The sequence below is a fragment of the Chinchilla lanigera genome, unplaced genomic scaffold (assembly GCF_000276665.1).
Source record: "Chinchilla lanigera isolate Chin_1 unplaced genomic scaffold, ChiLan1.0 scaffold00081, whole genome shotgun sequence".
Classification (NCBI taxonomy): domain Eukaryota; kingdom Metazoa; phylum Chordata; class Mammalia; order Rodentia; family Chinchillidae; genus Chinchilla; species Chinchilla lanigera.
The window spans coordinates 5,815,522-5,837,220 of NW_004955482.1; the positions used below are offsets into that span (position 1 = coordinate 5,815,522).

Here is a 21,699-nt window from a genome sequence, read left to right on the forward strand (position 1 = left end):
TTATGAGCAGCCATTGGAATACCATGGCTCTGTCTGAATCGAGTTTGCCAACCAGGTGACGCATTAAAATCACCCTCCATCCCCAAAGCATCAGAAAAGAGGCTTACAGTGCTCCAGAGAGGCAAAGTCACCTGGCCAGGGTCACACAGCAAAGAGGACAGAGCCTGGATGTAGTCCTAGGTCTCAGATAGTCAAGCTTTTTAAATAACCATCCAAGACACAAGATTCAGGTGTCAGGTGCGATAAAAAACACAGTGAATGTTTAAATTTTTAAAAATCTTATTACAGTAGAAGGCACATTGTCATTAACCCTCCCTCAAAATGCTCCCCCTCAATTTGAATTCATCCCACCATTCTTGCGACTTCCAGAAACAGTTCTGGAAGTCTTATTTCATAGAAGACTTTACGAGGGAGGTGTGATAAAAAATAGTTGAAGTTGATCTGATGAAAAGGCAGGCTCATAAAAAACGTCTGTGTGTCCTCACCCACTTTATTCACCAGATCTGGCACCATGCGACTTATAGCTCTTCAACGTTGAAATGACCGTGAAAGGTCAACATTTCAATCGCCTCAGGACATCAGCAGCCATAATAGTGATCTCTAAAGACCTTCACCTGCCCGGGGTGGTGGCACACGCCTGTCATCCCAGCAACTCAGGAGGCTGAGGCAGGAGGATCCCTGAGAGTTTGAGGTCAGCCTGGACTACAAAGTGAGTTCAAAGCCAGCCTGAACTGCACTGTGAAACCCTGTTTCAAAAAGACAATAAAATAAAATAACGACCCCCACATAAGAGGACTCTGACCTGCTTCATCAAGTGTCAAGAAGAACAAGCTAAGTGTGTTTGCAGGAGGTGGGAGGAGTTGGAAGAAATTAAGGACAATGTCTTTTCCTGTACTACTTTTTAAAAATTTAAATATTCACCGTTTCAATCCCACCTTCTACAGTTCTCTGTTTGCCTTTGTTTTTACACAAGCGATAACACGGTTCCACTTTACTCAGTAGATTTCTGAGGCCGCGCTTCCCGTGAGTTTCTGTCCTGTGTGCATTTTCTCGGGGGGCTGAGGATTCTGCCGAAGGATTGCTCTCTAATTATCTGGCCAGCTCCCTGTGGAAGGAGATCTAGGTTAATTCCAGACTTGTTCCACTATAGCAACCGCCTTTGAGCTCGTATCTTAGCTGCCTTTTGTACTGTCTATACAAGAAATTCCTACCCGGCTCCCCCAAAAACTCTTTTTTAAATCGGAAGCTGTTCTAAATTCAGAGAGCGCAGCGAGCCTCCGCCTGAGGGTGGGCGGGCCCCGATCCCCACCCCCAGCCCAGTCCCCACCCCGCCGGTGGGTCCCGGACGGCCCCGCAGGTTCCTCGGCCTGGGTGCTCCGCCCCAGCTCCCCCGGGCTCGCTCCGCTCACCTCCCGGCTCAGCTGCCCCGGCGGCTTCTGTCACCTCTCCAGCTTTCGCTACAGCGCTGGGCGCTCCCCGAAAGCACCTTGCGTGTGCACCCGTGCTGCCCTGTCTCCGCTGCACGAGGCGCCCAGCACCCAGCAGTCAGTGCCGATCGCTCCTACCCCTCCCAAGCCGGGCATGCTCTATTTCTCTCCATGAAATGTATGGTTTACTTATCGTGTGTGGTATCTGCCTCCCTCACTAGAATGTCAGCTCCAGGAGGGCAGGGATCTTATTTGGCTTATTGTTGGGTGTCGGTGCTTTTTTTTTTTTTTTTTTTTTTAAGAGATGGGGGTTTCACTATGTTGCCAGGTTCTTGGGTTCAAGTGATCCTCCTGCCTCAGCCTCCCAACACAGTTGGGACTGCAGGCGCGCCGCAGGCCCGGCTTCTCAGATGCTAGAATGGTGTGTGGCATATAGGTGCTCGATAAATGCTTGCTGAATAGGTTGCGGGTGAATGAGGATCATAACTCCCTACCCCCACTCCGCACTGTCGGGCTGCTGCTCTAAGGAAAAAGCTCCAGTAGGTGGGGCCATTTCCCTCCCTTGAGGATGAGAGCTTGAGCGGATGAGCGGCGGCCCCCGGATGAAGAGCACGGAGCGTGCAGGGACTGCGGCCCAGAGGGCTTCAGGGTTCACCTTAGGTGAGCGGGCAACCAGCTCTGGCCCCGCCCCTGGGAGGCTACTCAGGCCCCGCCCTGCGGGGGAGGATTCGCCGGCATGAGCCCCGCCCACTCCCGAGGCCACACCCGTCGGGGAGGATAGGCCGGCCCCTGTCCCGAGAGCCCCGCCCATCCTAGGCCCCGCCCCCTCGCCGGCCCAGGCGCTCGCGGGGACCTTGCAGCGGCGCGGCGCAAGCGGGAGCCGGGAGGAGCGGAGCGGAGCCTAGCGGCGGGAGCGACTCCCGGAGCGGTCTCCCGCGAGCGGCGCGGAGACTGCGCCCTGACCGACGCCCCAGGCCCGCTGCACGCCCGCTCCCGCGGCTCACCTGCTGGCAGGTGCCAGGTAAGAGCGCGCCGCCCGGGCCCCTGACCCCGCGCCGTGGACATCTCCCGGGCTCGGGCCTGCGGTACCCGCGCCCGCGGCCCAGGTCCCAGCCCCCACCCCGCAGCATCCTTCCGTGCCCGGCGCGCGAAGGTGCCATTTTTTTAACCCCTCAGGCGACGTCGTCTTCTGGGAAACAGTGGGCGGGGAGCGTTTTGGGGGATCCCTGGAGGGCTGTCGATCCCAGGATCGGCCTTCCGCAGCTCCGCACCCCCGCGCCCTGGCTGTGGCGGAGCCGGGTGTCCGAGCTCCCTCCCGCCCGGTCTTTCAGCTCGGTCTTTAAGCTCGCACCGCCGGCTTCGAGGCTTGGGTTTTCTGGGCCCCTCGCTGGTTGCTCCCCCACTCTAGGCCCGCGTGCACCTGAGATAGCTTCAAACTGCGATGCAGGGATTCCTCGGCCTCTGCCCCACCCCCTGGAGATGGGGAGCCTCCCTACTGCTCCAGATGGCACAGGGCCAGGTGACGGGAGGAGGGTGGTGGGAAGGGCTCCCCAGTTGGCCTGGGCGCCAGGCACCGGTTACTTGAGCAGCTCCACCAGGTCCCCATCCCAGGTCGAGATATGTGGGCGCAGCCCAGCGAGAGGCAGGACAGAACTACAGGGGCCCAGCCCCAAACCATCCAAGCCTCCAAGACCCTCTGTGCCCCAGACACACGATGAGCTGAGCACCAGCCCAGCCCCAAACCATCCAAGCCTCCAAGACCCTCTGTGCCCCAGACACACGATGGGATGAGCACCAGCCCAGCCTTTCCGGGCGCGGGGGAACCTGGGGGTGAAAAGCTCCGAGGGAGGGGCAAATGGAGCCCCCACCCAAGGCAGGACCTCTGCTGTGGCCCTGAGCTCACAGCCCTGCCTCCGTTGTGTCCACCAGGCTGCCAGGGGGAGGGTGGGGACCCGGAGCTGGGTGGCACAGGCACCTGGTGCCGCTCCAGACACGGTGAGCGCTGGGGTTGTAGTGGTGGGTGTTCACCTCCTGGCTGCTGCAGACTTTGCTTTCCTGTAGCTGACAGCCGGGCTTGTCCCCACCAGTGTCTCCTCCACTGGACAGAAAAGCCTTTGACAAGCCCCCCAGGGGTCACCGAGTAGCCTGTGCTCCCCCTAGTGGGAGGGGTCCAGGCAAGTGGCCCCTGTCTTCCAGGGTCATGTTGGGCCCTGGGCAGGGCCTGCTCTGGCATCTGGCCACCACCTTGTCGTTGTCTGTTGGGCCACACATGTCACCCAGATGCCCACAGTTTGCCCTCCAGCTGCACCTGGTGGAGCCCAGCTGTGTCCTCTGATCGAGTCGTGAGCTGCAGGGCAGACTTGAACGTCCCCGCAGCCTTGAGGCCCGGTGCCTCCCGGCCTGTGTTCTGTCCCCTTCACCCTCCTGCTCAGTAACTTTAAAAATAACGGGAAACCTGTCCCCAGCCAGGACTGTAATCCGACCTGACCGAGTTGGATCCTGCTAGAGGGGAGGCTGTAGTAAAAGGACCCAGCACCCGGGGACCACTGTGCCATCCTGCTCTACCTGTTTGCGGGGTGGCCCTCATTAAACCCCGCTTCCTGCCCCGCTGGGCTTGGGGCTCAGAACATGTGGGATGAGTGGCTGCAGCTCCCAGTGGGTGGCGGCCGCCTGGGCTGTCGGGCTGCACTCAGGCGGGGAGAGCTGCTCAGACCCCTGCGCTGCTGTCCAGCCTGCAGCTCTGTCACCACCTGCTTCCAAACTCTAGCTACTTGCAGGGGGCTGTGGTCCCCCTCTGCCCACAGGGAAGAGCTGGAAGCCTGTGGTGGCGTAGGCGGGAGGCCTGGGGTGGCCCTGGGCCAGGCGCTCCCTTCCTGGGCACCTCCAGGAGCTCGCCCACTCACTCGCGCGCCAAGGCCTCTGCATTGCAGCAGGAAGCCGTGCCGGCGGCCCAGCCTGGCTGAGGACAGGCAAGGCCCAGGTCGGGGTGCGGGGCCGCTGCTCCCACGCCCTGACCCCACCTCCCTCCGGAGCAGCGGCTGCTGACTCGGCAGCTGTCCTGCCGAGACAGACTGGGATCTGCTGGAGGTGCTGGGGTGACATCAGGGCACAGGCTTGGGGCCTCACACCCTGTTCTCTCTCTGGACACAGACCCCTCCTGAGCACCATTGGGGTCTTGACTCCCCCAGAAAGTGGCTGTTTGGAAGGAACAGGGCTTTGGAGTTGGGAGCATAGGTTCTGGAATTTCACACCCAGCTCCACCCAGCTGTGTGGCCTCCATTTTCTCAGCTGTAAAATGGGGATAACAACAGAATCTACCGGATGGGACCCTTGTGAGCATTTGTGTACATAAATGACTTAACACATCAGCCAGCTCTTGTCACCTCATTATCATTATCACAGCTGCCCCCGGCTGATCCCTCTTATTCAGACTCAGTTTCCCTTATATGAAACTCAGGTGGCATCCCTTAGCATGAGATGCGTCTTAGCTTCACCGTCAGGAGCCGGGGCGTGGGGCCCAGGGGCTCTAAGTCCACAGCCCTGCAGTGCTCTCCTCCAGCTGTGTGACCTCGGCCAGGTGATGAGCTTCTCTGGGCCTCAGCTTGTCCACCTGCCACGTGAGGGTGGTGACAGTGGTGAGGGCAGGTCACTCACGTTACAGGACGGCGCTGTAGTTCTTGGATGCCTGCTGTGTGCCGCCACATGGTTCACAAGTAGAGCTGGGTACCAGGGTCTCTTGTGTACCAGGCATGTGTCCTGGTGTGTGTCCTTGTCACCTGAGCATCTTCACGACTGAGACTGAGTTGACTTTCTTGCTCTGTGCCTCAGTTTCCCCAGTTGTAAATGAGATTTGTGAGGTTGGCTCACTCCACAGCCTGAGGTCCGTCCCCTCCGTGTGGGCACCAGAGCTTCGGGGAGGTTCGCTCGCTCAGGCCGGTCCCCTTCGCCGCCGTGACTTGGTTTCCTCTCCCTTCCACACGGGGGCTCCCAAGCTTTGCCCGTTTTGCAGATCAGAGAGCAAAGCCCCCTCCCCAGAAGGACTGGCTGGGAGGCGGCACTCAGGGACTTGCCCAGCCCCGTCCCAACCCTACCCTGGACAAGCGCCTCTCCCAGACCCAGGTCACCAGCCCCACTGCCAGTCTCTCAGGCCCTGGGTGAGCTTGCAGGGCCCCTGCTGCGATGAAGCCGGGACGCTAAAGGGTGCTGGGGCGGAGGGTGAGGACCAGCCTGCTGTACAAGAAGGTTCTGGAAGTTTCCAGGCGATGCACAGATCCCCACAGGCCACCGACCCCCTTCCCACTCTCTCCTGATCCAGTCAAGTCTGGGGAGGAGAGTGACACATGGGTCCAGTGCCCACTGCTCGTGGCTGATAACGATCAGCGGCAGTGAGGGGGTGCCAGGCACCGTGCCCAGGCCGGACGGACGCACACCGAACTTCACGCTAATGCCGCACAAATGCAGAAATGGGTCAGAGAAATCAGGAGTCATTAAAAGAGAGCCCTGCTGATCTCATCCTCACCCTTACGCTGATGCCAAAGTCCCAGTCCTCCTCGCCCTGCTGTGGCCTCATGGGGCCTCCTGGCCTTCCTCAGTGCCCAAGGCATACACCTGCCGTAGGCTCCCACAGGGTCTGTTCCACCTGCCTGAAATGCTGTTCCCTGCACCCACATGGCACGTCCCTCACCTCTTTCCAGTCTCAGTCCAGTGACACCTGTGAGGGCTTCCCCGCCTCCCGTCTGCAGTGTCCTCACTCACCCCTCATCGTCCTCTTTTTTCCCGGTAACCCGTATCTCAGCACTCGCTGTCCTTTACTTGTTTATTCATCTCCCGTGTGAACTGTCATCTCCACAAGACCAGGGATCTAAGTCATTTTTGCTCACTGTTAAATCCCCGGTGCAGAGAACAGAGCCTGGCCCGCAGCAGAGGATGCTTTATAAAGGCCCCCTGCGAACGGGGCACGGTAGCCATGCCTATGATCTCAGCACTGGGGAGGCTGAGGCAGGAGGATCACTTCCAGTCCAAGGAGTCGTAAGTCCGAGGCTAGCCTAACATTCTGGAAGAAAACCTCCCAACACCCCAGGAAGTCAGCACTCTCGTTGTCATTTTACAGATAAGAAAATTGCCACGCAGAGAGGCCACTTGCGTTACGCAAGGTCACACAGCTCCAGGGCAAACCTGACGCTAGGACTGGCCTCAGAGGACCATGGACTCGCCCCCGTGAACGACAGCTGTCCCTCAGCCCCCGCCCGCTGCCGGCCGGCAGGATGCGGCTGTGGAAGGCCGTGGTGGTGACGCTGGGTTTCATGAGCATGGACGTGAGCATGACCACGGCCATCTACACCTTCAGCCACCTGGACCGCAGCCTGCTGGACGACATCCGCCACTTCAACATCTTCGACTCGGTGCTGGACCTCTGGGCCGCCTGCCTGTACCGCAGCTGCCTGCTGCTCGGGGCCACCATCGGTGTGGCCAAGAACAGCGCCCTGGGGCCGCGGCGGCTGCGGGCCTCCTGGCTGGTCATCACCTTCGTGTGCCTCTTCGTGGGCATCTACACCATGGCCAAGCTGCTGCTCTTCTCAGAGGTGCGCAGGCCCATCCGGGACCCGTGGTTCTGGGCCCTGTTCGTGTGGACGTACGCGTCGCTGGCCGCCTCCTCCCTGCTCTGGTGGCTGCTGTCCACCGTGCGGCCCGACACTGAGGCGCTGGAGCCCGGCACGGGGGCCGAGGCCGAGGGCTTCCGCGGGGACAGCCAGGCCCCAGCCGAGCAGGCGTCGGGGGCCACGCTGCACAAGCTGCTGTCCTACACCAGGCCCGACGCGGCCTTCCTCGTGGCTGCGGCCTTCTTCCTCATCGTGGCGGCTTTGGGTAAGTGAGACGGCGGGATGGCCACACTCCCCTGACCCTCCTGCTCAGGACTAACTATAGGAAAAGGTTCTAGAAACTTCCAGGTAGGCAGGAGACCCGTGTCTTCCTTTCTTTTGTGTCAGCCACAAGCACACAGGAACACACTATTACCTGCCTCTTATATGCTGTCTTGGTGACTTGTTCTTTTCCCTTTGTATATTCTGGAATTTTCCCCATTGAGACCTTATTCCCTTTTCTGGCTGCATAGTATTCCATGATGGAACGATAGCATAATTTTTTTAGTTGGTCTCCTGTTGTCAGACTCTTGGGGTTTGGAGTCTTTTTCCTCTTACAATGAATGCCTGTGTTCACACACTTCACATCAACGTGGATGGATCTGAAGCATAAATTCCTGAAAGTGGGATCTCTAGGTCAGAAGAATTTCCTCATAATGAAATAGAGCAGGATAGAACACCAGAGTCCATCCCTGGGGTAACAGAGGGCGCCGTGTGTGGAACTTTACGCTGGTGTGTGGGTGTGGCTGGGTTGGGAAGGCAAATGGGTCTCCCCCTGGGGCCTGCTCCTCCCCAGAGATGGGGGGCACTGCAGCGTCCACACCACATGCTTTCTGGGGACAGCACAGCCTGGTCCGGACCGCAGTCCTGCGCCTCAGCCAGTGGTGCGATGCAGGTAGTAGAGTCCTCATTTCATAGCCTTGCAAAACAGTGAAAATGGCCGGGGATTTAGCTCAGTGGCACAGCACCTGCCTGGCAAGCATGGGTTCCTGAGTTCCATTCCTGGTACCCAAAACTGAAAACAGGATGAGCTAGATGTGGTGGTGCACGCCTGTGATCCCAGCACTTGGGAGGCTGAAGCAGGAGGGTCATGGCGAGTTCAAGGCCGGCCTCACTATACAGGGAGACCCCGTCTCAAGACAAACAACTGCAGAACCCTTTAGCTGTGTTGCCTCCCCACCCCAGGGCACCCAGCCTGGGCCTCAGGCCCAGCGCAGAAACAGGCCCAGTGAAGGAACGATGACACTGCCCGCGTGCGCCCGTGTGACCCCCAGCCTGTGTCCCCACCACTGGGCCGAGTCGGCTGGCACGCACTCAGGACACACAGGTGACCCGGTGCCTCCGCCTGCCGCTTGCAGGACCGCGTCGGGGTCCCTCAGACGTGAGGCGCAGGCCCCCAGCTTTCCTGAGAGCTTTAGGCAAGTTATCTAACCTGTCCAGACCTCAGTTGCCCCCTGGCATGGAGGCTTTGTTAGTTTATTGTGAGAATTAAATGAGATGAAGCACACGGCGTAGCAGAAGAGCACAGTCACGTTACACACCCTGTGCATCACTGCAGCCCGCAGGCACCCATCCATGCCCAGCTTTGCTTTCTAAAAAAGGGGACGGGAGGGGACATGCACCGGGAAGAAAGGGTGATTTCAGTGTTGAGTGTCTCCTGAGAAAAACAGCTTCTTAGGCTGGGCATGGTGGTGCATATCTGTAACCCGAGCTACTCAGTAAGCTGAGGCAGGAGAATCACAAATTTGAGGCCAGGCTGGGCAATTTAGCAAAACCTTGTCTTAGGGGCCGGGGAGGTAGCTCAGTGGCACAAGCGCCAGCCTGGCAAGCACAAGGTCCTGAGTTTGATTCCGGGTACAAACAAAACAAAACAAAAAACCCTTGTCTTAAAGTAAAAAGTGCTGGGGCACTGCTCAGCTGTGGCGTTTGCCTGGCATGCTGAGGCCCTGCATTCAGTCCCCAGCGCTGTACGGACAGGAAGAAAATAAAAGGTGAATTCTTCAATGTGGATTTCTTGGCCCCCCAACGGCACGAATGTAGGCAAGCGATTGATGGCTCTGAGCTGACATCCTCTTCTGTGGGGAATAAATTGCGCCGGACAGGAGACGAATCCCAAAGCTATGGGGCCGTTGAGTGGCACAGGGTAAACTGAGGCAGGAGTGCAGCTCAGGTGGCTCAGGGACGTGGCCGGAGCCCAGAGGCTGGGAGGCCCTTGGGCGGCTCCCTGCTGTTCCCACGCCACGGCCAGCAGAGGGCGCCAAGGCCGCATGGAAGGGCTGGCTGCCGCCGCTGAGCTCCTCCTGCAGGCCCAGCCCAAGCCAGCTGCCAGGGCCGGGGGCGAGGGGCACCCCGCCCAGAGCGGCAGCTTCCCAGGAGCCCACAGTCAGAGCCTCTCGGAGGCTCTCGGGCCCAGTCCTCCCCTTAAGCAAGCGGCTCGGCCTCGATGAGTGTCAGGCTGTGGAGACGCAGGACGCTGAAGGACAAGTTGCTTGGCCAACGGTGGCGCCCATGGAGAGGCTGGGGTGGCAGTTGCCAGCATGTGCGGCCTGCGAGAGCCGCCACTTGTGCTGTGCAGAACGTGGCCCCGCCCCCTCAGCCAGGGACGTGGGCCGCGGATGGGCCCCTCAGCGTCACTGGCCCCCGAACCGTGGCAGCCGACGGGGGCCACTCTGGAGCCGCGGCTGCGTGTGCCAGGTGCCGGGTGGCCGCTGTTTTTGACCCGTGTCCGGCTGGCAGCGTGACATCCCTGGATGTCCCGTGTCGCTGCTTGGCACAGGGGGCGGGGGCAGCGGGAGCCGAGCGGGGACCCTGGCCCAGCCCCCTGAGCCCGCCCTGCCTCCGCAGGCGAGACCTTCCTGCCCTACTACACGGGCCGGGCCATCGACAGCATCGTCATCCAGAAGAGCATGGAGCAGTTCAGCACTGCCGTGGTCGTCGTGTGCCTGCTGGCCATTGGCAGGTAGCAGCCGGCCGCCTGGGCCCTGTCCCTCAGCCCGTCACCACGGTGACCAGTGTCGACCCCTGTCCTAGAGCCACACCCGCTGCCTCGTAAGCGGCTTCCGCCCTTGAGGCTCCCCTGTCGCCCTCCCTGGCTGGTCCCCTGTCCCCCATCCCCTGCCCTCCAGTGGTGCCTCTGGCTGCAGAGTGAGGGGCACCCGCAGTGGGCCCGGCCTGGAGAGTGGCCTGCGCTTGGGCAGCGCCCACCCCAAGGGGCCCTCGCCTGCTGGCAGCGGGGGGGTGGGGTGGCCGGGGTGGCTGCCGCTTGTCGGAAGGACGTCGTGCTATAACGTCTCTCATCTGCAATTAGCTCATTTGCCGCAGGTATTCGGGGCGGCATTTTTACCCTCATATTTGCCAGACTGAACATCCGCCTGCGAAACTGTCTCTTCCGCTCGCTGGTGTCGCAGGAGACAAGCTTCTTCGATGAGAACCGCACAGGTGGGTGCCCGGTGACCGGGCGTGGGCGGGCTCGGGCCCTGGGGGCGCCTGGTGGCCTGGCCCTGGCGACTCCCCAGCCTGGCGGGGCCCCAGGGCACTGAGCTGTCTGGAGGCCCCACCCAGCTCCCAGCGCCAACCCTGGGAGCCCCTGCGTGTCCCCCGCGGCCCCACGGTGCGCCCACTGCAGTAGCAGGAGCTGACGGCCTGTGTTGCAGGCGACCTCATCTCCCGCCTCACCTCGGACACCACCATGGTCAGCGACCTGGTCTCCCAGAACATCAACATCTTCCTGCGGAACACGGTGAAGGTCACGGGCGTGGTGGTCTTCATGTTCAGCCTCTCGTGGCAGCTGTCCTTGGTCACCTTCATGGGCTTCCCCATCATCATGGTAGTGTCCAACATCTACGGCAAGTACTACAAGGTAGGCCCCGCCTGGGCCCGGGAAGGGGAGGCTGCGTTTGCACTTGCTCTCGACCCCTGCCTCCTGGGCGCCTGCTACTTCCTGAGCCTCAGGGGCTCCCGGCCTCATGGAAAACGGGACACCAGCTGCAGCAGTCACAGCGAAACGCAGCTGCCTGGAAGCTGCTGAGAGCTGGGGGCCAGCGCAGAGGGGGCGGGCGCGCTGGGCCGGGGCTGCTGGGATGCTGTGGGCTCGGGGCCCCGGGCGTGCTATCTGGGGAGGTGCTGCTAGGCAGGGGCAGGGTGTCCCGTGACCCGGCCACTGTGGGCCCCTGCGGGTCCTGCCCACGCCATGCTAGGGGCGGAGCTTGGGAAGGCTGAACCAGGTGTGTCACCCGTGTGTCATCCCTGAGACCATGCGTGCCACCCACCACCAGCTGTGACCCAGTGCTAGGCAGCCGGGCCGAGCACCCTGCGGCCTCCTGTGGCCTGGCCACTGACAGCTAAGACACCCACACCTGGAGCCCCATCTCAGCCAGCTGCCTCTTGTTATGTGCGTGGATTTCTCACAGCCCGGACCTGCCACCACCTGGAACTTGTGCTGAGAGGAAGGGCACCCCCTTAGCAGTTGGCGGTTCTTGTATTGTGCACAACCTCAGCAACCACCTAGGTCCCCCCTGCTGTATGTCAGCGCAGGATCAGACATAGGTTCCTTTTCTGAAATAATGACCAAAAACCCTCATCATGAATAGCCTCCTTTGTATTTTGGTTTGATCTGGTTTTTCAGGTTTTGTTTTGAGACAAGGTCTCACTATGTCGTTGAGGCTGGTCTTCAACTCACTATGTAGCTTAGGCTGGCCTTGAACTTGTAGTGATCCTCCTGCCTCAGCTTCCCAAGCGCAGTATTACAGGAATGTGCCACCACACTCAGCTTGAATAGCCTCCTCTGAGTACTAAAGTTGGTTTAAAGCCCTCTCCCCATCCATCTGTCCCTCAGTCTCTACTCAAGCCAGAGGAACCGGGGCTTGGAGGGTGGGGCAGAACTTCCTGGGGGAAGGTACAGAGCTGGGCTTGGACAGAGTGTGGCTGTCTGTCTGGAGTCCCTGTGTCCCTCCTGCCCACCCACAGCGGCTCTCCAAAGAGGTGCAGAGCGCCCTGGCTCGGGCCAGCAGCACGGCCGAGGAGACCATCAGCGCCATGAAGACGGTGCGCAGCTTCGCCAACGAGGAGGAGGAGGCCGAGGTGTACGGGCACAAGCTGCAGCAGGTGTACCGGCTCAACCGCAAGGAGGCGGCGGCCTACACGTCCTACGTCTGGGGCAGCGGGGTTCGTGTGGGGTGCAGAGCCGGGACCCTTCATCAGGACAGTGGCAAAGTGCAGTCTGCAGACAGAGCGAGGCCCCACGGCTGCCCCTGGCCCCCGGGAAGGGGCTGATCAGGAAGTCACTGGGGTAGGAGTGAGGCTGAGGCAGGAGGATGGCTGGGAGTTTGAGGCCAGCCTGGGCCACACTGGAGCTTGAGAGGAGGAAAGAACTAGAGGCCTATAAGGGGGGCCGGAAGGCAGGGACTATTGGGGTCCCCTCCCACACAGGACAGTCCTAAAAGTGCCAGCCAAGGAGGGAGGGAAGGGTTCCCACGGGGGTGGGGGGGGCTCCTGTTCAGCATTCAGCTGTTGCCCTAGCTCTGGGCCTGGGGCGGGGACCGTCGGGACCCCGGGCAGGTTGTCGTGGGGACCCAGCTGCCCAGCCACCCCGCAGGCCGGTCCCTCCTCAGGAGAGCCCCACTGCCCAGGGCCTCTGCCCCACTTTGAGTCCAGTAGCTCCCGCAGGCCTGGGGGGTGGGGGGACACCCTTGCCAGCGGCCTCCCGGGACCCAGACCCCGTCTCCCCCAGCTCACGCTGCTGCTGGTCCAGGTGAGCATCCTCTACTACGGCGGCCACCTCGTCATCTCGGGCCAGATGACCAGCGGCAACCTCATCGCCTTCATCATCTACGAGTTCGTGCTGGGGGACTGCATGGAGGTGAGGGCGGCGACGGGGCGGGCGGGGGAGCCCTGCACTCGCGTGGCAGGAGGCCCGCCCGCCTGAGGCACGCAGAGGGAGAGCCCAACCAAGAGGCCCAGAGAGAGGTGCAAGCACGCTGAGCCCCCCCTTTCACAGGGAAGGGAGCAGGCTCGGAGGCTAAGGGACCCGCCGCAAGCCCGGCTCAGCCAGTGGTGGACCCTTGTCCAGCCCCTGTCAGGGCAGCGCCACGCAAAGAGCAAAGGCCTTTGTGCTTGGGTCAGAATGTGGGCCCCAAGACAGGACTGTGGGTGCAACCGATTTACTGGGGCTCCATCCTTCCAGGAAATACAGGGATAGCACGGCGGCCTTGGAGGTGGCCCCTGAGGACCAGGAGCCCGGGGTGTTCGGGCCCAGGCTGCCCCCGTGAGTGCAGAGCGAGTGTAGGGGGTGGGAGGTCGGCCTGTGTGCCCTCCAGGCTGAGGCCCAAGGACATGGGGCATCGGGGGCATCCGGCCCAGTCCAGGCTGCAGTTGGTGTCTCTGCTAGGGTGGCATCTATGCTGTTACTGACCCAGCAGTGACCCTGCCTCCAAGCAGCCAGGCGGGTGGCGCACACCTGTCATCCATCCCAGCACTCTGGGAGGCTGAGGCAGGAGGATTGCAAGCTCAAACCCAGCCTGGGCACCGTAGCCACTTAGGCAGACCCTGCGTCAAAATAAAAAAGGGGACTCAGGACGTAGTCCAGTGCTGAGGACCTGGCTTCAATCACCAGGGCTCCCCAAAAGTAAAATAAAATCCCATGCTTCAGAAATCCGCCAGTAGGCAAAGCCGCATGTCCCTGGGCGCCACAGACGGCATTGTTTGCAAAATTAAAAAATGAGAAAATAACCTTAAAAGGCCACCGGTTGGCAGCACTGGGAAACAGACACCTGGACTCTGGGCACCAGGCCCGGGCAGCGCCCGGCACGAGGTGCCCCGCAGGTCGCCGACCACAGTGACGGGCCGAGCTGTGGCCGACTGCGTGCCTCTTGCCTGCCGAGTGCCACCCCCGGCAGCTCGGCCTGGGTCCGCGTCTCCCTGCGGCTGAGACCCAAAGCCCGGCAAGAGCTAGGCCTGGGTTCACAGCCTTGGCCGCGTGCGCTGTGGCCCCGGCAGGTGACTGAGTTCTCTGCCCCTGTGAGGGGCCCTGCCGCGCCATGCCCAGAAGTGATCTCGAGTCACTGGACATGCGCCTGCGACCCTGCGACAGGGCTGCCCGGGACAGAGGGTCGCAAGCTCAAGGACAGCCTGGGTGACTTAGCCAGCCTTTGTCTCCAAATTTAAACAGTGAAAGGGAGAGGGCTGGGGACGCAGCTCAGTGGTCCCTGCCGGCCACAGGGTTTAAATCCAGCAGCACAAAGGCAGGGGGTGGGGGGAGCTCAGTGAAACAGCCATCCTTACTAGTATTTATGTGTTTACTTTTACTGTGTCAGGGACTGGACCCAGAGCCTTCCTACTGAACCACATCCCCAGCTCTTTTTTATTTTTTTATTTTGAGGCAGGGGGTCTTGCTAAATTGCTGTGTTGCCCAGCCTCCCATTGGGAATTCAGACTCCCAATCCTCCCGCCTCAGCCTCCCATAGTACTGGGATTACAGATGTGTGACACCTGGCTCCCATATTGTGTATGTTTGCCCAAGGAAAATACACGTATGTAGAGTATACATTAAGACCTGTGTGTGTGTGTGTGTGTGTGTGTGTGTGTGTGTGTGTGTCTGAAACAGGGTTTCACTATGCAGTTCAGGCTGACCTTGAACTCACTTTTGTAGCCCAGGCTGGTCTTGAATTCACAACAATCCTCCTGCCTCAGCCTCCCGAGGGTGGGATTATAGGTGTGCGCCACCATGCCTGGCTAATACCTGTCTTAAAAAATATGGCAGCTAGCCGAGCATGGTGACACATGGCTATAATCAATGCCACCACTCAAGAGGCTGAGGCAGGAAGATTACCTGGGCTATATAGTGAGTTCAAGTCCAGCCTGAACTAGTTGGTGAGATCCTGTCTCCAAAAAATCCCAGCTGGGTGTGGTAGCACTGGCCTGTAATCCCAGCACTCTGGGAGGCTGAGGCAGGCAGATCACAAGTGTGAGCCTGGCCTGGGCAATTTCGGGACACCTTGGTCGCCACCTTGCCAGGCTGTCGGCGTTTTCTCTCTGGAGGCGCGGTGACGCGCGCCCTGCCGGCTGGGGGGAGCCCCTGGTAATCACCAGGGCACTGGCGGCTGCTGCTGAGAGACGGCTCGTGACTTTCGCTGCCGCCCGTGTGCCCGGTGATGCCGTTGCCCGCCCCCAGCCCCCGCGGTGTCCCCGGAGCTGCTGCTCTGTCCCGGAGCGACGGGTGCACACAACGTGCGTCGTCTGTCCCCGCAGTCCGTGGGCTCCGTGTACAGCGGCCTGATGCAGGGCGTGGGCGCCGCCGAGAAAGTGTTCGAGTTTATCGACCGGCAGCCGACCATGGCGCACGACGGCAGCCTGGCGCCCGAGCACCTGGAGGGCCGCGTGGACTTTGAGAACGTGACCTTCACCTACCGCACGCGGCCGCACACCCAGGTCCTGCAGGTGAGGGCTCATGTGCGCGACAGGGCGGGGGAGGTGACGCCGCTGCTCGGCAGCCGGGCAGGCGGCGCTGCGGAGGGGACCGCAAGCGCGGAGGGGCCACCCAGTCCTGGCATCCCGGGAGGGAGCAGGCGGGGTGCGCGGGGGCGCCCGGCCGCCTCTGAGGCCCGGCCAAACCCGCTGCCGCTGGGCCCTGCAGAACGTGTCCTTCAGCCTGTCCCCCGGCAAGGTGACGGCCCTCGTGGGCCCCTCGGGCAGTGGGAAGAGCTCGTGCGTGAACATCCTGGAGAACTTCTACCCGCTGCAGGGCGGCCGCGTGCTGCTGGACGGCCAGCCCGTCGGCGCCTACGACCACAAGTACCTGCACCGCGTGGTGAGTCCCGGCCGGGCCCTGCCCGCGCCCTGCCCGGCAGCCTGTGCCTGCGCGGCCACCACCGTTTTCCCCCTTTTCTACTTGGGATGGAGCCCGGGGAGCACTGAGCTGCACCCCTACCCCTACTACTTTAAATTTTGAGAGGGCCTGCCCTCAGACTTGAACTTCTGACCCTCCTGCCTCAGCCTCCCGAGTAGCTGGGACTTACAGTTAGGCCCCACTGCACCCTCTGCCCTCTCTGCCGTCCCCGTTTCCCTGCTTTTCATCGGTTTTGCCATTTCTTTGAGCTTCCCCAAACACCACAGCTATTTCCCCTGGTTTGAACTTGATCTAGACAGGATTACAGTGGAGATAGCTGTGTCCTCGGTCTACAGATTTAACTAGCTGTGGATTCAAGGTATTAAAGGAAAACTGCAGCTGGCTGTGGTGGCGCACGCCTGTAATCCCAGCACTTGGGAGGCTGAAGCAGAAGGATCACAAGTTTGAACCCAGCCTGGGCAACTTAGTGAGACAATTAGCAATTTAGTGAGACCCTGTCTCAAAATTTTAAAAGACCTGGGGATACAGTTCTGTGCAAAGGCTCTGGATTCAGTCCCCAGTACTGGACCAAAAAGTTGTAGCCAGGCATGGTGGCACACACCTGTAATCCCAGCACTCAGGAGGCTGAGGCAGGAAAATTGCAAGTTTAAGCCCAACCTAGACAACTTAGTGAAACCTTATCTCAAATAAAAAAATTTTTAAAAAAAGCCAAGCCAAGATGTATGTGAGAGAGTGTGCAGCTCAGGTTATGCATACATACTGCACCACTTTGTGGGAGGGGTTGTGCACCTGTGCAGCTGGGGATCAGCGGAGCCCCGGCATCTCCCAAGGACACAGAGGCCTTGCTGTGCTCCCCTGGTGCCGCACCTCCCAGGGGCCGGGCACAAGTCGTTCAGGCCAGGGCTGTGGAGTTATTCTCCCATTCTTATGGCTAAATGATGACCCACCGTGTTAAATGCCACAGTCACCCCATATTTCCTGCTCTGATGGGTGCTGCAGTAGTCCCAATCAGGATGGCGGACAGTTGGCCCATCTCTTGTGTTCATGGGTGTGTTCCCCTCGAGGATAATCCTTAGAATAGAAAGGTGTGGGAACAGTAGATTCCGATCCCCAACTTTAGTAGTTTCTTCCAGAAGTGTGTCCCAGCCATGCTGTTTACATTCTGCTAGCGGTTGACGAGGGCTCCAGGCTCCACACTTGGGTCGTGTCTAGGACTCAAAGGAGGCTCCTCGTGACCACAAGTGCAGTGCTTTCGGAAGTGAGGCTGCTCACCTAACTGCCCACGTGCCAGCAGGAGACCTGTACGGGTGTTCAGGTTGTATACTATAAAAGGAACACCAGTGACTGAGGTGCTCCCCTTTACACCTTCAGCAATGAGAACTTGAGGACTGGCACAGAGGTATCTGACCGCCCGGCCAAGCTGTGGCTGGGGGCAGGAGTCAGGCTGTGAGTTGCCCCTGCATCCCTTATGCACCAGAGGAGGGTGGCTGGGGAGTGGTTCCTGCATACGTGACCTGGGCTGCTGGCCTGCAAGTGCCGGGACGCTCGGGTTCTTGGCCACTGAACATGGCCAGCCCCTAGTCTGTGTCTGACTGATGACTGTTGACTGACTATTTGGTTTCCTCTTTTGTGAATACATACTCCTTAAGCTTGATTTTTTTTCTTCTTGTTGGGTTTTTGTTGTTGTTGTTTTGCTTCTTTTGTTTGTTTTTGTTTTTGTTTTTGTTTTCTGGTACTGGGAATTGAACTCATGACCTTCCGCTTGCCGGGCGGGCGCTGTGCTTCTAAGCTAAATCCCCAGCCCCTGTTTTGCTTTCTTGAGACAGGGGCTCCCCATGCAGTTCAGGCTGGCCTTGAACTCACTGTGTAGCTCAGGCTGGCCTCAAACTCCCTGCGACCCTCCTGCCTCAGCCTCTCCGGCGCGCTGGGATCACAGCACGCCCAGCAGCTCATTCATTTTCTTTACAGCACGATGATGCCTTCCATAGGATTATTTCTGTAGGCCAGATTCCTAACCAGGATCATGGGGCAGGAGCACCTTTGACTTGTTCCCGTAGAAAGGGGGACAACTGTCCGCGAGGCCCTGGTGGCCTAGAGGCTTCTCAGGCAGCGCGCCTGCGCCACGCACGCGCACTCGCTCCCTTCCCGGCCGGCGCCTGCCGGGCTCGAGGCCCCGGCTGACCGCCGCCTGCGCCTCTGCCCCGCAGATCTCCCTGGTGAGCCAGGAGCCCGTGCTCTTCGCGCGCTCCATCTCCGACAACATCGCCTACGGGCTGCCCTCCGTGCCCTTTGAGTCAGTGGTGGCGGCGGCGCAGAAGGCCAACGCGCACGGCTTCATCATGGAGCTGCAGGACGGCTACAGCACCGGTACGCGGGCGGGCGGGGGCCGCGGTGCTGGCGCCGCCTGAGCCTTGCGCTCGCTGTCCTTGAGCCGAGATTCGCATAGCCGGAAGGTAACCATCAGAGTGAGCGGTTTGCCCAGACCTGGTGAGGCGCGGCTGTAGTCCCTGAACCCTGGGAGGCTTAGGCAGGAAGAGCGCAAGTTCAAGCCCAATGGGCAGTTTAGTGACCATTTCAAAATGAAAAAATTTAAAGGGGCTGAGGATATAGCTCAGGACAAAGAGCCTGGATTTAATCCCTAAACCACAAAAACAAGTGTAAATAAAGTGGATTTTCAGTGACACTTAGTTTATTCACAGTACTGTAGAACCACAACCTCTATTTAATTCCAAAACATTCTTTTAAACTAATCTATACAATAATTATTAGAACCGCTTGGTTTTGCCGGGTGTGGTGGCGCACGCCTGTAATCCCAGCACTGGGGAGGCTGAGGCAGGAGGATTGCCAGGAGTTTGAGGCCAGCCTGGGCTCCACAGTGAGCTCAAGGTTGAACTGGACTACAATTGAGACCCTGTCTCAGAAGGAGGAAGCAGGGCATAGCTGGCTGGTCACCCCAGCACTCTGGGAGGCCGAGGCAAAGCAGTCAGAACTTTGATCCCACTCAAAGCGTACATCCCTAGCCCCTCCTCCCTTTTGTTTTGAGACAGGGTCTCACAATGCAGTCCAGGCTGGCCTTGAACTCACTACATAGCCCAGACTGCCCTCAAATTTGCAGCAATCCTCCTGCCTCAGCCTCCCGAGTGCTAGGATTACAGGTGTGTGCCACCATGACCAGCTCTTTCAGGGTTTCCTAATGCAAATATACCTGTCTGTTTTCATCCCCTGCCCTTTCACAGGAAAGAAGCCTCACCTGGGTTGTTTCACTTAGCACGGCTCCCAGCACCTTTCCATGTTGCTATCTGCGGGCGCCTGCTCCCCCTCCTTCCCCTCCCCTCACGCTCCGCCCCATTGGTTCCTTTGCTATCCTGCTTAGTACTGCAGTGCGCCGGCTCTTATAACAATTTATGACTCAGCTTCTCACTGATGAACTTCTGAATTGATAGGTTTTGTTGTTTTGAGCCAGGGTCTCACGACGCAGTTCAGGCTGGCCTTGCTTACTGTGTAGCCCAGGCTGGTCTCGAACTTGCAACGATCCTCCTGCCTCAGCCTCCCGAGTGCTGGAATGCCAGCCGTGTGGTACCACACCTGGGAGAGTTGATAGGTTTTTATTTACTTGTTAGGGCTTTTTCCAAGAATAGCACTGGGCAGCGTCCTCGGCTGTGCTGGGGAGAGGCTGGCCCTGGGGGACAGGCAGGGCTGTGCTGGTGAGGACTGGTGACCTGGGTTCCCTTGCACGGAGCGGGACCGGCACCCTCTCTGGCCTCCAAAACAGCGTGGGGCGCCGTCTCAGGCACACTGGCTGCCACGGCCGCTGTGGGCACCTTCTCCTGGAAGCCCGGCTGGGCAGGGGGGCCATGCCTGTCTTCCCGGCTGCCCGCCTCCCCTCCCCTGACCCTGTCCTCCGCTCTGGTCCCCAGAGACGGGCGAGAAGGGTGCCCAGCTGTCGGGCGGCCAGAAGCAGCGGGTGGCCATGGCCCGGGCGCTGGTGCGGGACCCGCCTGTCCTCATCCTGGACGAAGCCACCAGCGCCCTGGACGCAGAGAGCGAGCACCTGGTGAGTGGCGGTGGCCCCCGACCCTGGCCCTGCACGCTGGCTGGGGGGCCGGGAAGGGGAGCCCCGGGCCTGGTCACCCCAGCTTCCCGGTTCTAGGCAGAGCGGAGGCCGTGTGACACAGCGGGCGCGGGACCCAGAGAGCCGGGCGGGAGGCTCCGCAGGCACTGGGGCTCAGGGTGTGCCTTAGGCCTTCGCAAGGGCTTTGCGCTGAGCTGCGCCCCTGGTGCCTGCAGCTGAGACTGTGACCTTGACCTTGAGCCAGTCGCTTCCCCTCCCCAAGTCTCGTTTTTACCAGTGGAGAGGTCCGGTAAGCCTGGCGTGGCGGTGAGCACCACTCTGAGGCTGAGGCAGGAGGATTGTGAGTTCCAGCACACCCACCCGGCACCGACAACTTAGCAACTTTTCTTGTTAAAAATACAAAAGCGAGTCAGGCGTGGTGGCGCACACCTGAAATTCCAGCACTTGGGAGGCTGAGGCAGGAGGATCGCTGCAAATTTGAGGCCGGCCTGGGCTACACAGTGAGTTTGAGGCCAGCCTGAACCAGCAGAACCCTGTCTCAAAAATCCAAAAACAGAAAACCACAGAAGAGCTGGGGATGTAGCTCAGGGCAGAGGCTCCTGGCTGAGCCCGTCCCAAGCTCTGCACCGGGCTAGGCCCAGGGTTACTGGGCGGCTGCCAGACACACGGGACCGGCGCCCCATCCCGGGGCATCTCCGCCCGTGTGAGGAAGACCCGAGTAAGGAAACCAGCTCCAGTTCCAAATTCCGCGGATGGGCGGGGCCGCACTGTCAGAGGTGATGAGTACACCCGGGACGGTGCTGAGACCGGCTGTCCCTAGGGAGCGTCATTCTCTTCTTCGTAGTGATGGCTGAACTGAGCCCAGGGCCTTTGCACTGAGCTACATCCCCAGCCTTTATATTTTTTATTCTGAGATTAACTGACTGAGTCACTGAGTTGCCCAGGCTGGTCTCGAACTTGCAATGACCCTCCTGCCTCAGCCTCCCAAGTGCTGGGATTACAGGCGTGCACCACAGCGCCCAGCATTTTTTTTTTTTTTTTTGGTACCTGGACTCGAACTCGGGACCTTGCACTTGCCAGGTAGGCGCTGTGCTGCTGAGCTGCATCCCCAGCCTGTGCAGCAGGCTTCTGAGAGGAAGAGTGAGGGGGTGGGGAGGGGAGAGGGCAGGACCCGGTGAGTCTACAAAGGAGCTTGGTGCGGCTGCGCTGTCGCTGCCCACGTCTACAGGCAACCCCGGAAGTTAGGGCCGTCCCCACAGGGAGGGGAGCCGGGCCCGTCCTTACCCTCGGTGCCATCCCAGCCGAGCGGCTCTCAGGTCCGTGGATCAGTCAACTTGATTCTACCTCGAGCAGTTCTAAGGTTTTAAGAAATGGGGCAGGGCAGCCCACTGGGGCCTTCTGTCCCCCTCCCGCACAGGGGCTTCTTTCCCTCCATAAACACACTCTGCTCTTAAAAAAAATAATAAATAAGAAATGGAGCAGACAAGACGTAGAGGACCCGAGAGCCCCGCCCCGCCCAGCAGCTCCGGCTGAGACGGGACACTCAGGGCGCCTGGCCGCAGACAGCAGCTGTGACGGCGGCGTCGCGCGTCGGGCGTGACAGCCAGGACCCCTAGGAGCCTGGGGCTCACCTGCCGCGGGGCAGGGGGCGGTGGGGCGGGCACAGGGGTTTAGTGCCCACAGACGAGAACAGTCTAAGCCGCTTCGGGGCAGGGGGCG

The 21,699-nt window shown here is 60.1% G+C and overlaps 1 protein-coding gene across 3 annotated transcripts in view; it reads left to right on the plus strand.

Moving 5' to 3' along the window:
• Positions 1–1,812: 1,812 nt before the first annotated feature.
• Abcb9 (ATP-binding cassette, sub-family B (MDR/TAP), member 9) overlaps positions 1,813–21,699 on the plus strand; it is a gene marked incomplete in the record, with an annotated part of 21,309 nt that continues 1,422 nt past the window's right edge. Inside the window, 11 exon segments of one of the 3 annotated variants that reach the window (XM_005403060.2) lie at positions 1,813–2,448; positions 6,538–7,292; positions 9,911–10,025; positions 10,374–10,504; positions 10,720–10,925; positions 12,032–12,229; positions 12,795–12,923; positions 15,311–15,499; positions 15,696–15,869; positions 18,116–18,275; positions 19,826–19,962. In XM_005403060.2, the coding sequence (XP_005403117.2) occupies positions 6,692–7,292; positions 9,911–10,025; positions 10,374–10,504; positions 10,720–10,925; positions 12,032–12,229; positions 12,795–12,923; positions 15,311–15,499; positions 15,696–15,869; positions 18,116–18,275; positions 19,826–19,962 (2,040 nt within the window). 3 annotated transcript variants of the gene reach the window in all.